The 15,160-nt window shown below is 37.7% G+C and overlaps 2 protein-coding genes and 1 non-coding gene across 5 annotated transcripts; 2 read left to right on the forward strand and 1 right to left on the reverse strand.

Annotated features, from left to right (window-relative positions):
* Positions 1–1,993: 1,993 nt before the first annotated feature.
* Positions 1,994–2,075, forward strand: trnas-cga. The gene has a single exon. It is a non-coding gene; the product is annotated as a tRNA-Ser (tRNA).
* Positions 2,076–2,929: 854 nt separating this feature from the next.
* Positions 2,930–7,879, forward strand: LOC119485718 (perilipin-2-like). Of its 3 annotated transcripts, none has more exons than XM_037765460.1 (7): positions 2,930–3,054; positions 3,150–3,185; positions 3,895–4,078; positions 5,529–5,611; positions 5,712–5,961; positions 6,046–6,182; positions 7,457–7,879. In XM_037765460.1, exons 2-7 carry the CDS (start codon positions 3,165–3,167, stop codon positions 7,784–7,786), a joined length of 1,005 nt encoding a protein of 334 aa, XP_037621388.1. In that variant the 5' UTR covers positions 2,930–3,054; positions 3,150–3,164; the 3' UTR covers positions 7,787–7,879. The 3 variants fall into 3 exon arrangements, with proteins under 3 accessions (XP_037621388.1, XP_037621390.1, XP_037621389.1); XM_037765462.1 differs by having other exon boundaries at positions 6,046–6,189; positions 7,457–7,877; XM_037765461.1 differs by having other exon boundaries at positions 2,933–3,054; positions 3,155–3,185.
* Positions 7,880–8,654: 775 nt separating this feature from the next.
* On the reverse strand, positions 8,655–13,597 carry rps6 (ribosomal protein S6). The gene is made up of 6 exons (XM_037765477.1): positions 13,482–13,597; positions 12,753–12,884; positions 11,204–11,414; positions 10,483–10,629; positions 9,309–9,466; positions 8,655–8,791 (listed from the first exon to the last, which is right to left on the reverse strand). The coding sequence occupies exons 1-6, from the start codon at positions 13,485–13,487 to the stop codon at positions 8,696–8,698; spliced, it is 750 nt and encodes a 249-aa protein (XP_037621405.1). The 5' UTR covers positions 13,488–13,597; the 3' UTR covers positions 8,655–8,695.
* Between the last annotated feature and the right edge of the window lie 1,563 nt (positions 13,598–15,160).

Genomic DNA, 15,160 nt, shown 5'->3' on the forward strand with positions numbered 1-15,160 from the left:
AAGAGATATCATGATACAGGGGTTACGATTCAATATAATTCGATATATTGCGATGTTTTTTTGATTAATTTTAGGAAAACCGTCATAGTATAAAGAACACACCACCATATGCCTAAAATTGGAGTATGAAAAGTTTTTTTTATGCAATCAGAACAGTGGGATCTGCATTTGCGTTTATCACAGTCCCTGTAACATCCAGCTGCAACTAAGAATTATTTTCTTTGTCTATTAAAGTGGCAGTAGGCAGCATATTTTTGGCATTATTGGGGGGAAATTCCATAATAACGTTTCAGCATGTTGTAATTCAAGTGTTCTGAGAGATAACTAGACTTCTGCACCTCCTCATGGCTCTGTTTTCAGGCTTTAGAAAATCTAGCCTTGACGGGAGACTTTGGCCAATCACAGGTCATTTAAGAGAGAGAGCGTTCCTATTGGCTGTGCTCAGGCTGGTGGGCGGTGCTTTGTATTTCCTCAACAGATCTCAACATGGCTGCCAAGTCACAAACTTTCTCATTTTACAGTTAAACAGTAAACTACAGGATGTTTCTGGAAACATTTGAGGCGAGAAATAGGCATTACAGTAACATAATATTGATTCATATTTGATCAGCGCTGTCTAGTTTGACCGTTTGATCAGCGTTTGTGAGTGATTGACAGCTGCTCAGAGACGGCAGGCTCCAGATCAGCTCTGATTGGTTGTTTTCCTCCAGTCTGTGAAATCTTTCAGATGCCGTTAGGAGCACCGGACGACACAGATGCACATGATTTTTTTCAGATTACCTGTCTCATGCACTACTGTCAGAATATAGCGACTGTTTTATAAAAATAACTTTTTTCTCTCCGCTCCTTTTAAACCCACTGCTTTAATCTGTCGATTATTTTCTCGATTAGTTTGGTCTATAAAATGTCGATCAGTTCCCAAAGCCCAAGATAACATCTTCAAATATCTTGTTTTATCCATAACTTATTATTATATTCAGTTTACTGTCATAGACGAGTAAAGACACCAGAAAATATTCACATTTGAGAAGGTGGAATATCAGAAAATTTTGACTTTTTTTTCTAAAAAAAAATTACTCAAATGGATTAATCAATTATCAAAATAGTTGGTGAATAATTTAATAATTGACAACTAATCGATTAATCGTTTCAGCTCTACATCCAACATCATGGCACTACTTTGAGAGAGAATAAAGTATTGACTGAGTTATGTTTTGCATGTAAAAAACGTATTTAAAATCGATACAGTGTTTTTGACAATCAATACAGTATCACAAAACATAATATCGCAATAATCTATATTTTCTTACACCCCTATTTGAGGCCATTAAAAGCTGGTCTACACTGTAATACGATAGCCTATATTTAACATCCAATCTACATGGTAGATATTATATATCATAAATACCGACAAGTAACACCTTCAAGACTGTAGCTTTTGCTTTGACTTGAGCTGGAGATGGTCAGGTTCCTGTGGTAGATAAACTGTCATTAGTTACCTGCAGCTTTATATTCAAAAGCTTTCTGGTCACTGAAACTAGACAGGACTTATAGCCTCCTTTCTGTTGTGTACTGTCAGTTATCATTTCTGGACATGCTGTCTGCAGATGTTCACAGCTCTGTTCACAGACCAGTGAGGCCCCTACAGGAAGATTTATTTGACCCTTTGTGTTCCACTGAGGCCTCCAGCATTTTTTTAGGGGTATCTTCTCGGCATCAGAATCAGCATTTACTGTGGATCACTTCTCAAAGGTCAAAGGTCTGCAACAAAACAGCAGGCTCATCTCTGGTCTGTGCAGGAATCAGGGGTTGTTTGATGTAAGAAATGATTGATTTGTTCCTGAATTATCAAAAAGACTCCCAAGCTGACCTCAGTTTGTGGTACTTGACCTCTTCTGCTTTCAGTCACTGAAGCAATGAACACACAGCAGAAATAATGATAAATCCACAAAGAATTTGTTCTTTGAAGACACTATTATACATGAACTATGCAGCTGTGATGGCCGAGTGGTTAAGGCGTTGGACTCGAAATCCAATGGGGTTTCCCCGCGCAGGTTCAAATCCTGCTCACAGCGTTGAGCTTTAATTAATATGATCAATAAGAAGGTAATATTACAGTCTTACATGAGCTTCTTACCAAATTTGGTATCTACATATCCATCAATAAGTACATAAATAAACACAATAAAAAAATGTAGTTAAAAAAAAATATCAACATCCATAAATAACTCAACTAGGCTTAATTAAATACCATTAATTTAACGGGCTCTTAATTTCAGATACATTTTTCTAATAATTGAGGAATACAATTTTAATTATAGAGTAATTATAAGGAAATAGTGTTCAACTGATGACACTTTAAATTAATTAAGTAATTAGGAACATAACCCAGAGGTTTTTTTTAGTCAGTGCACAACTTGAGCAGCTAAATGTGAAATTTGTCAATAGATAATAATACTAATATATATACAGAACACATTTAGGGAACTGTATATGAGCTCCTGAACATTCCTGATATGACGGTTGTTCATGATGATGACTTAATTAGAATAAATTATTAATAATAATAATAATAATAATAATAATAATAATAATAATAATAATAATAATAAATAAATAAATAAATAAATAAATAAATAAATGAATGAATAAATAAATAAATAAATAAATGAATTAATAAATAAATAAATGAATAAATGAATAAATAAATGAATAAATGAATAAATACATAAATAAATACATAAATACATTAATACATAAATACATAAATACATAAATAAATAAATAAATAACATATTTTATTAGTTGAGTAGCCTAGCTTTCAGGCAGCCTACCTATCACAGAAGACAAGGAAATTAAAATAAAAACAAAATAACTGACTGGAACTGAACTGGAATATTTCTATTTTATCATCTCGTCACAGCTGCGTTGACATCTCGCGAGAACTCCCGGAGAGCTTCAGCACTCAGCTGCACAGGTGAGCTGATTGACTACAGGTGACCACGCCATGCCAGCGACGGTTTTCTCCCATGAAGCAGCATTTTGAGCAGCAGGGTGAGTGATGTAGTTTCTTGAACTCCTCTTCGACCAATAAAGTTTACAAATACAATTTCAAACATTATCTAACTCATATCATGTTCCCTCCAAAGTGTAGCCCACGAAACATGCCAGTGAACAACAACCAGGTGAGTACAATCAAGTAGATTATCCCTCTCACACGGCATTAACACCTGATGCATTTATATTTCTGTATGACCCAGATAAAAGGTAATAATTATAGTTATAATAATTATAAATAATAATAATTATAGTTAGACAAATTTAGGAAGTTTTAATTAGAATATATGTGTGTCTCAATAAGGAAGCTGGTTAATTATTAATGAATGATTTATGGAGAATAGGTGGGATTAAATACATTTATACTTCTTTTCACTCCTTTTCCAATATGTAAATCAAGGCATCAAGTGTTTGACAATTTATTTTTCTTATGCTTTTCATTGTATGTAAATACTACTTCTTTCTGACTGTCCACTTGGTGGTATGATCATTCTCTTTTTTCTTTATTTTTATTTTATTTTTTGTATTCTCCAAAAATGAATGAATGAATGAAATTAATAAATATAATTTTTATTTCTAATTTTTAAACCCAATGAGTTCCTAAAATGTCTTCTGTTTGAATTTGGTTATAAATAGTTTCTTAGATAACAGCTAAAGGTCCCTTAAATAAATCTTAAAGGGACTGAGGGCTTCCGTTTGATAATGTTTTATCTCGGCAACTTTGGGGAGATTTGTTGTTCAATGACACAAAACAGAACAACTGTTTGTATTTCCCTCTAAACCCAGCTGTAAATGACTGTATGTCAACGTTTTTATCTCTGTGCTGTTTTCTTACAGAAGGTGCAGAGTGCAGCTGCCAGGCTGGCCAAGCTGCCCCTGGTTCACTCTGCTTGTACCAAGCTGTCAGTGTTGTACGTTGACACTAAATGCAGCCACCCCAGCCTGAGGTCTGTGTGTGAGCTGCTGGAGAGCAGCGTGACAGCTGTAGTTTTACCTGTCATTGTTAAACTGGAGCCCCACAGTGAGTACTGGCAGGGCTGTGTCTACTCCCTGCTTACATTTATGACTATATATTAAAGGGAACTGCCAGTGAATTTACATTAGGGTTGCAAACTAACCATTATTTTCATTATTGAAATAATTATAAAATGTCAGAAACTAGCAAAAGACTAAGAGACTAAGGTGATGTCATCAAAATTTAGTTTGATTTGTCCAACCATTAGTTCAAAATCCAAAGATATTTAACTTAAATTATTATTATGTTATCATATAAAAGCGAGAAGAGCAGCAAATTCTCACATTTGGGAAGTTTAAACCAGCAAATATTAGGTAATTTTCCTTTAACAGGTACTAAATTATCAAAACTGTTTATGATTCATGTTCTGTCGATTGACTAGTATATTATATGATTAATTGTTTCAGGACTAATGTACATAAAAGGTTTATTGGGGCTCTCAGTGCAAGCTTTCTAAAATCTGTGAGCCATACCAGACGGAGTGTTTAATACTTTTTGATAAATAACTTATTGACTGAAATATATCAGTAATAATGTGAGTTCAACAGGGAACACAACCCCGTCACTAACAAGTAGTGTTGTCAAAAATATTGAAGTATCGATTCATATCATAATATTAAGCCTGAACCCCCTCTGGCCCCCCTAACTGTGGCAAATATTTTCATACATTTTTCACCCCACATTTCTTCCTAGAGAGGAGACATTTTAATTATTCATAACAGTGATAAAATGTACATCAGCACTGAATGAGTATTATTGTGTTCATTGTTATACAGTATGTGTATCGTTAGTCTTTTAGAGACCAAATCTAAGGAGGTGGTAAATGGACTGCATTTAAATAGCGCTTTTCTAGTCTTAGTGACCACTCAAAGCACTTTACAACACTAGTCAGCAAGGTACCACCTGATCCTCAGGAGCGGTAATCATTCACACGCACACTTGCAGCAATTTGGCGTTCAGTATCTTGCCCAAGGACACATCGACATTTAAACTGCAGCGATCTAAGCCCCGATCTTCTATTTAGTGGACGACCGCTCTACCTCCTGAGGTATGTAATAGTTGTGCTTAATATTTATATGTATATACCCCTAAAATTGCAGCCCAGCCGCATTTGAGATGATCTAGAACCGCCACTGCGAAAATGGTATTGAATATCGATATTTTTCAAGGAATTGTATTGAAGTTAGAAATTCCAGCATCGTGACGAGAGATCATTTAATCCCTGTAAGGTCATACAGCTTAAAAGAAAAGTTTCATACATTAACAGCATATGTGTACCCAATATAATAATCTATATTTACTTAAAATCAGGAGTTAATACCTTTTTAGATTGCTGTTTGGAGAAAAAGATGATACAGATGATATTTACATCTCTGCTAAAAGGAAACGGGTGTCATTTATTGTACAAAACATAAAACTGTTCAGTAATGCTTGATTGACTGGAATATTTCCACAGTTTCCATTGCAAATGGTGTAGCATGTAGAAGTCTTGACTGGCTGGAGTCTGCATTCCCAGTGCTTCACGCACCAACAGAGCAGGTAAACTTTCCTTTTCCTCTTTGAAATCTTAATGATCATCAATAAATTCTCCTCAAACAGAACAAGAAGCTACGACCATCTCTTTGTCTGTTTCACCCAGATTGTTGCCTCTGCCAAGAACAAGATGCATGAGATCCAGGATGTGGTGAGCATCGCAGCTAATGGCACTATGTTCTGTGTGGAGCACACGGTGGCGTGGCTGACTGGTGGGATACAGCAGGTTGATGAGCAGGCTGACCAGTCACTGGTGGAGAGAGCCATCAGCGTGGCCAGCGTGGGACTAGACTCGGCTCTGAGCACGTCAGAGGCTCTGATGGACCGAGTGCTTCCGTCCACTGAAGAAGATAAAGGTACATGGCGTCATGTAGAGTTACTGATGCGAAACAGCTAAAAGTCACATTCAAAACTTACTTTATCTTCTTGCTGACTTTTAGAGGAGGAAGCTAACTTGGTGGAGGGTTTTGAGGCGGCCACGCTCAGGAGAAGATACCCCGTGCGACTGGTGTCACTTGCCGCCGAGCTGTGTAGGAGGACCTACAACATGGTCGGCACCAAGATGCCATCAGTTCAGGTGTGCTGTGAGTACAGTTTAAAGGAATTGTTCCATATTCTGGAAAATGTGCTTATTTGCTTTCTTGCCGAGAGTTAGACGAGAGGATGATACTTCTCTAATATGTGTCCATTAAATATGAAGCTACAGCCGGTTAGCTTAGTTTGCAACGCTGGACACTACGGCGGCATAAATATCCCACAATGCAATGTAGTAGTGACGACAACGTTCATAACAGACATTGACGGACGACTCCGTAACATCAATAATGCTTCAATTTAAGTGTAAGTATAAGATTTCACTTTGCTAGATGTAATATATATTACAAATTAATTCAGACTTTGATTCTCTCAAACCGTCGTTTTGGTCACATGAGGTTGGCACGGGTTACCATGGTTACGCGTATCCAATCGGCAAGGAGGCTCTCAGGAAGTGGCGACGTAAATCTCTGCTCAGTGCATCCGAAAAGATACATACTACTGTTTATTCACAGAAAAGTATGTTGAACGATAGTACACATATTAAGCATGTAGTGCATAGTATTCGATTTTGGACAAAGCCATATATCTTTTCAGACGCACTGAGCAGGAGGTTACGTCATCACGACCTTCCTTACCGACTGGAGACACGTAACCATGGTAACCCGTGCCAACCTCATGTGACCAAAACGACGGTTTGTGAGAATCAAAGTCTGAACTAATTTAAAAACTATATTACACCAAGTAAAGTGAAATCTTACGCTTATACTTAAACTGATGCGTTATTGATGTTACAGAGCTGTCTGTCAACTTCTGTTATGAATGTTGTCATCACTACCGCATTGCATTGTGGGATATTTATGCCGCCTTAGTGTCCAGCGTTGCATACTGGAAATTTCACTGGAAATTGTATGCAATTTGCGTACTATTGGTTTCATACTAAGGTTTCAGACATAATAATAATCTCACATACTGTTTTAGCGTACTAAATAGCATGCTAGTATGCAATTTTGGACGCAACATAACTGCAAGAAAGCGATTAAGTGCATTTTCCAAAATGTTGGATTATTTCTTTAACAAGAGGTGGACAGGTGGTTGAGTGAAGCAGTATATGAGCATGCATGGTTATAACACAGATCCCAATGATACAGACTTCATAATGGAGTTGTATCGGGGATATTACATGGTTACAACGAAGTGTAACATTGAACTCGCACGAGCATCAGCAAGTCACAATATGTTTTTAGTGTAGTTCTTGTGAAGTCTATATCTTCAATAAATCAGGTTAAATAGTATCTTGTGTCTTTTCCTCAACAGGTCATGGAGAATTTGTCCAGGTCCACAGGTCTGGTTCAAGACCTTCAGACCAGCTGGCTGAACTTGAACTGGAGCATCCAGATGCTGCCTCAGTACCTGCAGCATCAGCTTGTGTCTGCATTCTTCTTTATCTCCCAGATGTACAACTTAAGCTGCCCGCCACCCCAACCTCATCAGGATAGAAGGAGTCTCAATGCTGCCGAGACCTCCTCGACTCACAAGGGCCTGGGCCAGGTCCAGCCACAAGCTAAGCCAAGCATCCGAGCGAGGCGGCTAACCAAGACACCTGGGTTTGACAATGGATGTTATGTAAAAGGATGTGTTCGTTGATTTATACGATTGTAATTATGAGGTTTGTGTGCTGAATTCAGTTGCTTCCGGAGAGGTATAACTGAATATTAAAATAAGCTGAACATTCATGAATTTTTGTTTCCTCTTGTCCTTCGAGTCTGGCAGTTGTTCAAACAGACAAGTCACCCTGTAATGCCTACATATGGAGACCAAATCAAAACTTGAAGCACTGACAGTTAATGTAGTTACATAAACAAGACACCTCCTATGTCAACTAATTTATCTATATGGTTGAGCCATAATTAGGCAGATTGATTTAATAAAACAATTGGCAACTACTTTGATAAATCTGTATGAGTAATTTAAGAAAAAGTCAAAGTTGTGATTCCAGCTTCTTAAATGTAAATATCTTCTGGTTTCTTTACTCCTGACATTAAACTGAATCTTTTGAGGTGAGGACAAAACAGGAAATTGGAGGATGTAATCTTGTGATTTGGGCATCCCTGATTTATAGATAATCTAGAAATGAATCAATGAAAATAATAGTTGCACCCTTAGAAACCAGTTTTCTTAGTGACAATTGCAGACCTCCCTCTTAAAATGGTTTGAGTTTTCAGCCTGCCAAGTAGAACATTGTTTTAAAAAGCCTGATATTTTAGTAAACCAATGAATTAATTCACAATTTTAAAACTTTCATTTTCTTACAGTAGTTAAGGGTGTGCATTTTGCTCTTGGATAGCAACCAATTGATTATATCTAGGGGTTTAGGCACCGACATACAGTACAATGACTTGTCATTCATTTCAGTCTGTTGATTGCCTACCAGAATTCAACTGTCAAATCTGCAATCATACTTAAAGTATTCTATGATCTCATGGAACTGGAAAAACAATTACATTACACAGACTGATTTTTCAGCAAAACATGTCTTTATTTGAGTTTGTGATTTCACTTCTGGCTGGACTCTGACTTGGATGTGGATGCTCTCAGAGAAGAAAGGCGACGCCTCTTGGCGATCTGTTCCTGGCGCTTCTCCTTGGCCTCCTGTTAGCAGGAACAAATGTGTGTCAGTAAAAATGTTTCAACACATCCAAAAAGCAGCAATTTGCATACAAACGTATTCCTACAAAGCACACAGTAAACATCAAACAGGATTCCTCAACATTATACGTTTTCATATTTATTCCCAACTCTTGTTTAATTCTTAACAATCTGTTTCCAGACAACGCAGTGGTTTACTGTTTATGGAAATTCTTCCATTTTAACTGCCAAGTCAAGGATTTTTATCTCCACAATTGAAAAGTTTCCATCAAAGTATGGTGCATTTATCTTGGCTTAATCCCGTGGCAAATATAAATTACCACAAAATTGCTCTTCAAACTTTAGGGAAAATATACCACCACAAAAATCAGTGTCTTAGAAAAGGATCTGAAATGTACATTCAAGTCATTAATGATGATCTGAAACCACTTAGAAAGTTTTCGTGATCAGCTCAGTTCTTTAAATATTGCATAAAGAGAAAATGTCCAGAACTAAGAGCCACTTTAAAATGACACATTACCTTCATCCTCTTGGCCAGCAGCTTGGCGTACTCAGAAGCCTCCTCCTTGTTCTTCAGGGTGCGCTGTCTCTTGAGGGAGATGCGGCGGCGCTTGTGCTGCAGCACACGGGGCGTCACCAGTCTCTGGATCCTGGGAGCCTTAGTTCTGGGCTTCTTGCCTGACAGAGAGAGGGGGTACAGTTATTGACAACCATTGACACCCTTTACTCCAACATTTGAAGTGTTTTATAGATGCAGTCGAGGTGCCAATACGAAGTACGAACTGCCAATAGCTGGTGTCAGACTTTGTTCATTTTTGCCAGCTATACGTGAATGATATTGAGGCAGCAATTTGAACAGGCTTTTACGTTGATTATTTAAACTGCCCAACCATAAAGGGTAAAACACCTTTCAAATAATGTGAGGATGAAGCTCGCCTTAGACCGACATTCTTGTATAAAATATTACACCTGTTCTGAAGGAGCCTGTAAATGCTTGCATTAGACACATTTGTTTAGGTTTCAGTACTTAATGTTAGTATGCACTGGTCAGAGTTAAGGTAGAAGTTCAGTTTTGTTTTTATAAATCTCAGATTTTTCATTTGAAATGACTGAGGCAAGATGGGAAGTTGTCTATAGTCAGAGGAGCAGCAACAAAGTTAATGTACTTGGATTCAAAAGTTTTATCTGGCAAAGATACTTAAATCATGGGACTAGATATCTTTTTCTTGCTGCTCATCCGCAAAAAAAGATTACAAGATGCAGAGAACACTGTAAAGTGTAATAATGACAACGTGTGTATAGACCCATTACACTTCAAAAATGAAGAAACTGAAAATAGCCACAGTGGTCCTTTAACATTGTCGCATTTTGAATTTTACAATAAATTCAAAACACTTGGACTTAATAAATGCCAATAAATTAACAAAATGACTATCTAACAATATATAACTGTAAAAATATGTGAACTGTGACAGCCTATCCTACGACTGTCCAGTGTTCCAGCTAACTGTTGTTAACATTTTCAGACAAAAAGCAACATTACCCTTAAAGCCAAGCTGTATTTACCTTTTCACAGTGCGTTGTGGTAAGTATTTAAAATTTATATTTTAGACGAGATTTGAAGTCAAAACCATTCAGTCATCCCAAATACACTTACACTCACAAGAAAACTGACAAACTAGCTCTAGTCTTACCTTCTTTAGTCAGGGGTCTCCTCACAACATACTGCCTCACATCATCCTCCTTAGCCAGGTTGAAGAGCTTGCGGATCTTGCTGGCCCTCTTGGGTCCAAGACGGCGAGGGACGGTGCTGTCGGTCAGGCCGGGAATGTCCTTCTCGCCTGAGAATGACCAGATGACGAGGAGATGAGTAAAAACGATCAACTTGATTAAAGTCAAGTTCACTTACAAATTGCACTGCCTACAGCTTAAGTATTTGCTTAATTTTCAACAATCACTTAAAAACTAAAAGAGTGCTTAGTTCTCCAGAGAAAAGAGATAGCTGCCTAAAGCCACAATTAAACAGCCACGCTCACTATGCATCAACAGGAAACTGGAGCAATATCAAAGAAATAAACACACTGCTGCATTTTGTCATATTATAAAATGAGACATCCTTAGTGTCATTCTGACGTTAATGTAAACGAGACACAATGAGAGAGCATTGCAGTTCAACCATCCACTGATCCTGGACCTGGTCGTATCTGGTAAGCGGCTCCACAGTTACTCTGGCAACACGCTGTCCCCCCTTAATGACTACAGATCAGTCAGAAAGGGTCTACTGGTGTGCCATAAACAATTTTCAAGTGATATTAAGATACATTTCCAAGTAAGCCTGTGCTGTGTAGCCAACGAGACTTAACTGTTGGTTTACTGGTCAATAGTTGGCTTCGGTATCCAGATTGAACACATTACCTTTCTTGACGATGACCAAGTTGAGCACGCTGAGATTGGCGTCAACGATGCAACCACGGACAGACTTGCGTTTGCGCTCGCCGGTCCTGCGGGGACGGTAGCAGGAGTGGCCCTTGCTGAGCAGCAGCCGCACGCGGCCGTGGGTCAGCACACCCTGCTTCATGGGGAAGCCCTGCTTGTCGTTGCCTCCGCTGATGCGCACCACGTAACCCTGCAGAAGTACAGAAAACAAGTTGTTACTCCTAAGCTTTTCCATTTAGGGTTACTGGTACACAATGTGTCATAGTATAAAGATTGTTTGCAAAATGCATGAAGATCGCAGACTTAACCACTTAAATTTATAATTTCACTTATTTTTTGACAGACAGGGCTGCAACATTTCAAGAATTCAGACTGTAAGTGGATAGTCGACTGTCCTTTAATAATGAAGTGGCTAAAACGCTGTGGCTTCTGTGATTAGACGGCAGAACAGGTTGTCCCGACGCTTCTTGTCCACAAAAACACACATCAAAGCGTCCTTGAGCAAGACACTGAACCCCAAGTACTCTAATGGCCAAGCCAGCACATTGTACGGCTATAACTGCAGTCCATTTACCATTCCTCCAGGCCTGTGACCTTTTCAGAACTTGTTTTACATTACTTTCTTGCCCACATTAAGAGTTAAAAGTTGCTGAGTTAACTAGTTGTTGTTTTCTTTGAGGATGCAAGGGAATTGACAGAGCGATGCTGTTTCAATCTGCCATGGTTATAAAACAACAGCAGTTTTAGTGTCATTCTGACACGAATGTACACGAGACACAATGAGAGAGCATTGCAGTTCAACCATCCACTGATTCTGGACCTGGTCGTATCTGTAAGCGGCTCCACAGTTACTCTGGCAACACGCTGTCCCCCCTTAGTGACTACAGATCAGTCAGAAAGGGTCTACTGGTGTGCCACATTGTGTATGAGAACCATACAACCCCTTTTGTCCCCATTTAAAACTGAAATATCCACTCAGCACTAGGGATGTCACGAGAACCGATACTTTTGTTCTCATCTGCTGTGAAATGAAGGAAGAAGAAGAACGCTGTAACAGCACGGAAAAAAACAAATAGCAAGAGTCGGGTATGGAGGTACTTTGCGTTCGAGGCGGATTTACAAGGAGTTGTAATAGATTCGCAAAAAACAGAATGCGGTGCAGTAACGGTGCCGTCGTACTTTTCTTTCCAAAGGAGGAAATACCTCAAATTTAGCAAAGCACATCAAAGACAGACATCCAGAAAACATTGTTTGTTTTAAATACTTGAAAGCTTCATGCCACTGTTCTGTTTGGCAATGTTATTAGATGTTTCTTTTTATTCACTACTTAAAGGCTACATGCCTCTGTTTTTTATAAAGTTCAAATGTTTTAATTACATGGGATTTATTGTTGTTTTTTTACCGTGGTATCGAATTGGTATCGAGAATCATGTAAATTCACCGGTATTGGTATCGACTACTAGATTTCAGGTACCGTGACATCCCTACTCTGCACCATGATGCCCCAAAGACATCACATTAACTTTACCTTCCACTCATCTCCCAGAGGGTCAGCAGGCACCTCAGTGGCCATACGCTTCTCATAGAAAGTCCTCAGCTTGCGCTCATCATCAACTTCAATCAGCTTCTGGCAGCCAGTAGCGGGGAAAGAGATGTTCAGCTGGAAACAAAAAAAGCACAGTTGCAATACAGTTGTTAGAATAAGTTTTTGGGGTCCACATGGGTCATCACAGGTAGTCCTCATGCAGGTAGGTGCAGCAGGTAACCATAGCTATGTAAGAAGGTAAAGCAGAAGTTCAAATAGTAAGGTTAAAAACACCTAACTACCTATCTATCTATCTATCTAGTATCAGAGAGACAGTGTCTCACTGTGGAGGCCTGTTAGCTTCTATGTCGGCTACATAACGTTAGCTTTGTAGACACTACTAGCTTTAATACAACCGGTGTAGCGGCTAACGTTACAAACGGGTAACACGGTAGGTTCACATAACGTAAGCTACACAACTTTGACACGTGTTTATTACAGTAAACTGACGGTTGGTGCACGTTGCGCTCAGCGTGCCATGTTTCAAACAGCAGACAGACTCGTCAGCGCTGATCATCTCATCATAATCTAAACTCATCTGAAGAGTCAGAGCCGAGACTGCTACATCAAACTAGTCCGCTTTAAAGCTCACACTCTTAGCATCAATCGTACATTAGTATTTTTTATATAAAATGTGTTTCCAGAGATTTAGAGTTAGTTTAAACATGGTACCTTCATCTTGCTAAACCGGCCCAAAGACGGTCCGCCACGGAAAAGAGACCGGATATCCGCTGCGAGGTCTCACATAGGCCTCATATGATCTCGCGAGAACTGGCTCGCTGTCATTTCTCTAATCAGACTCAAGCTGAAGGTTATTAAACAAATTACACAACAGAAACTAATGCCGGTTTGTATATATTGCATGTTGAATTACATGTGCATATTTTATATTATAAATTGTATATTATAAATAATAATCTGCGCATATAAGAAAAGATAACAAATAGTCAATATGATTAAGTTAAATAAGTAATGAATTGGTAATCTGGATTTATATTTTGTCAAGGATAATTATATCAGTAATTAATTTATATTTCTGTATGACACAGATTAAAGGTAATAATTATAGTTAGAATAATAATAAATAATAATAATTATAGTTAGACAAATTTAGGAAAATGAGAGTATATGTATGGCTCAATAAGGAAGCTGGTTAATAATTAATAATTGACTTATGGAGAAGGGGTCGGATTAAATAAGTTTCCACTCTTTATTTTTTATTTTATTTTTTTGTATTCTACATGTTCGAAATAAATTTTGAAATGAAAATGAAATGAAATGAACATATATGTCTTATCTTTTTATTCATTTATCTTTATTAGTTAAAAGGTATGTTTCATGTAAAAAACAATTACATACCAAGATTGATGTACTAATAGGTTCATTAGTAGCCTAGAACAAAATACGTAGGCCCTATTTATTTATTCATTTATTTATTTATAATTTATTTGTCTGTTTTTTTCGTTCGCACGTAAAATACTAAACTATAAGAGAAGATAACCCCTCACACAAGAGATTTAAAGGTCTAGACTAAAACTTTCCTAAAACTCAAAGCAAAATAAACAAATTGCATTAACTAATTAACTGTATTAATTAAGTTATGACCATGTAAGTATATATAACATTAACACAATGAGGGCATTATTGAGTCACTGCATGTCTCAGCCAGAGGGTGCCAGAGAGGAGATAAGGAGCTGTGATTCATCCCACACTCCAATCAGAGGAAAATCCTTTGTATGCTCCACAAATCGTCTTCAAAATTAGGCTACACATCACTTTTAGTATTTAGCAGCTCAAATATACAATCATATTTAACCACACTGATATTACACATTCCATAGGCCACTTCAGCATGCATGAAAGCAGCTGCTGAACACAGTTCCTCATTTTATGGTGTGAAAAAACACTTGAACTTGAACTATGAACTTTATTAACAACATGAAGACAACAGTTTAAAAACAAAGATGTATTTGCAAAAAAAGAAAAGCAAATCCAAAATCACCAGACAGAGTTAAGTAAGAGTAACAGACGTGATAGAATAGATAAATAAATATTAAAATTGATAAATAAAATACAATCTAAAAACCTAATTGACATAGAGGTAAACACTAGGAGTTTACAGATAGGCCTACAGATTCACCAGATTTTGGGGATTTTGACTTCATAAAGTTCAAGGATGACAGGAAATTAACGAATTCAGCATACACACAATACCAGAAGAAGTGACATGTCAAAGTAGGAAAAGCACTTCTGAAAATAATTTTAAAAGATTATGCCTGAATGCCATTTAGCTGATTCAGTTTCAGAGTCCTGGTGTTGTGCACGCTGGCTCACTGTCACACTGTCACGGC

This window comes from Sebastes umbrosus, chromosome 3 (genome assembly GCF_015220745.1).
Source record: "Sebastes umbrosus isolate fSebUmb1 chromosome 3, fSebUmb1.pri, whole genome shotgun sequence".
In the NCBI taxonomy this organism is placed as follows: Eukaryota; Metazoa; Chordata; class Actinopteri; order Perciformes; family Sebastidae; genus Sebastes; species Sebastes umbrosus.

Coding starts and splice junctions, on each gene's coding strand:
- rps6 (XM_037765477.1), bottom strand. Junction 10,630..11,203: donor CTTGGTCATCGTCAAGAAAG/GTAATGTGTTCA, acceptor GGTCATTCTCAG/GCGAGAAGGACATTCCCGGC. Junction 8,792..9,308: donor TGCTGGCCAAGAGGATGAAG/GTAATGTGTCAT, acceptor TCCTGCTAACAG/GAGGCCAAGGAGAAGCGCCA.
- LOC119485718 (XM_037765460.1), top strand. CDS start 3,165: ATGCCAGTGAACAACAACCAG. Junction 3,186..3,894: donor TGCCAGTGAACAACAACCAG/GTGAGTACAATC, acceptor GTTTTCTTACAG/AAGGTGCAGAGTGCAGCTGC. Junction 4,079..5,528: donor TGTTAAACTGGAGCCCCACA/GTGAGTACTGGC, acceptor ATATTTCCACAG/TTTCCATTGCAAATGGTGTA.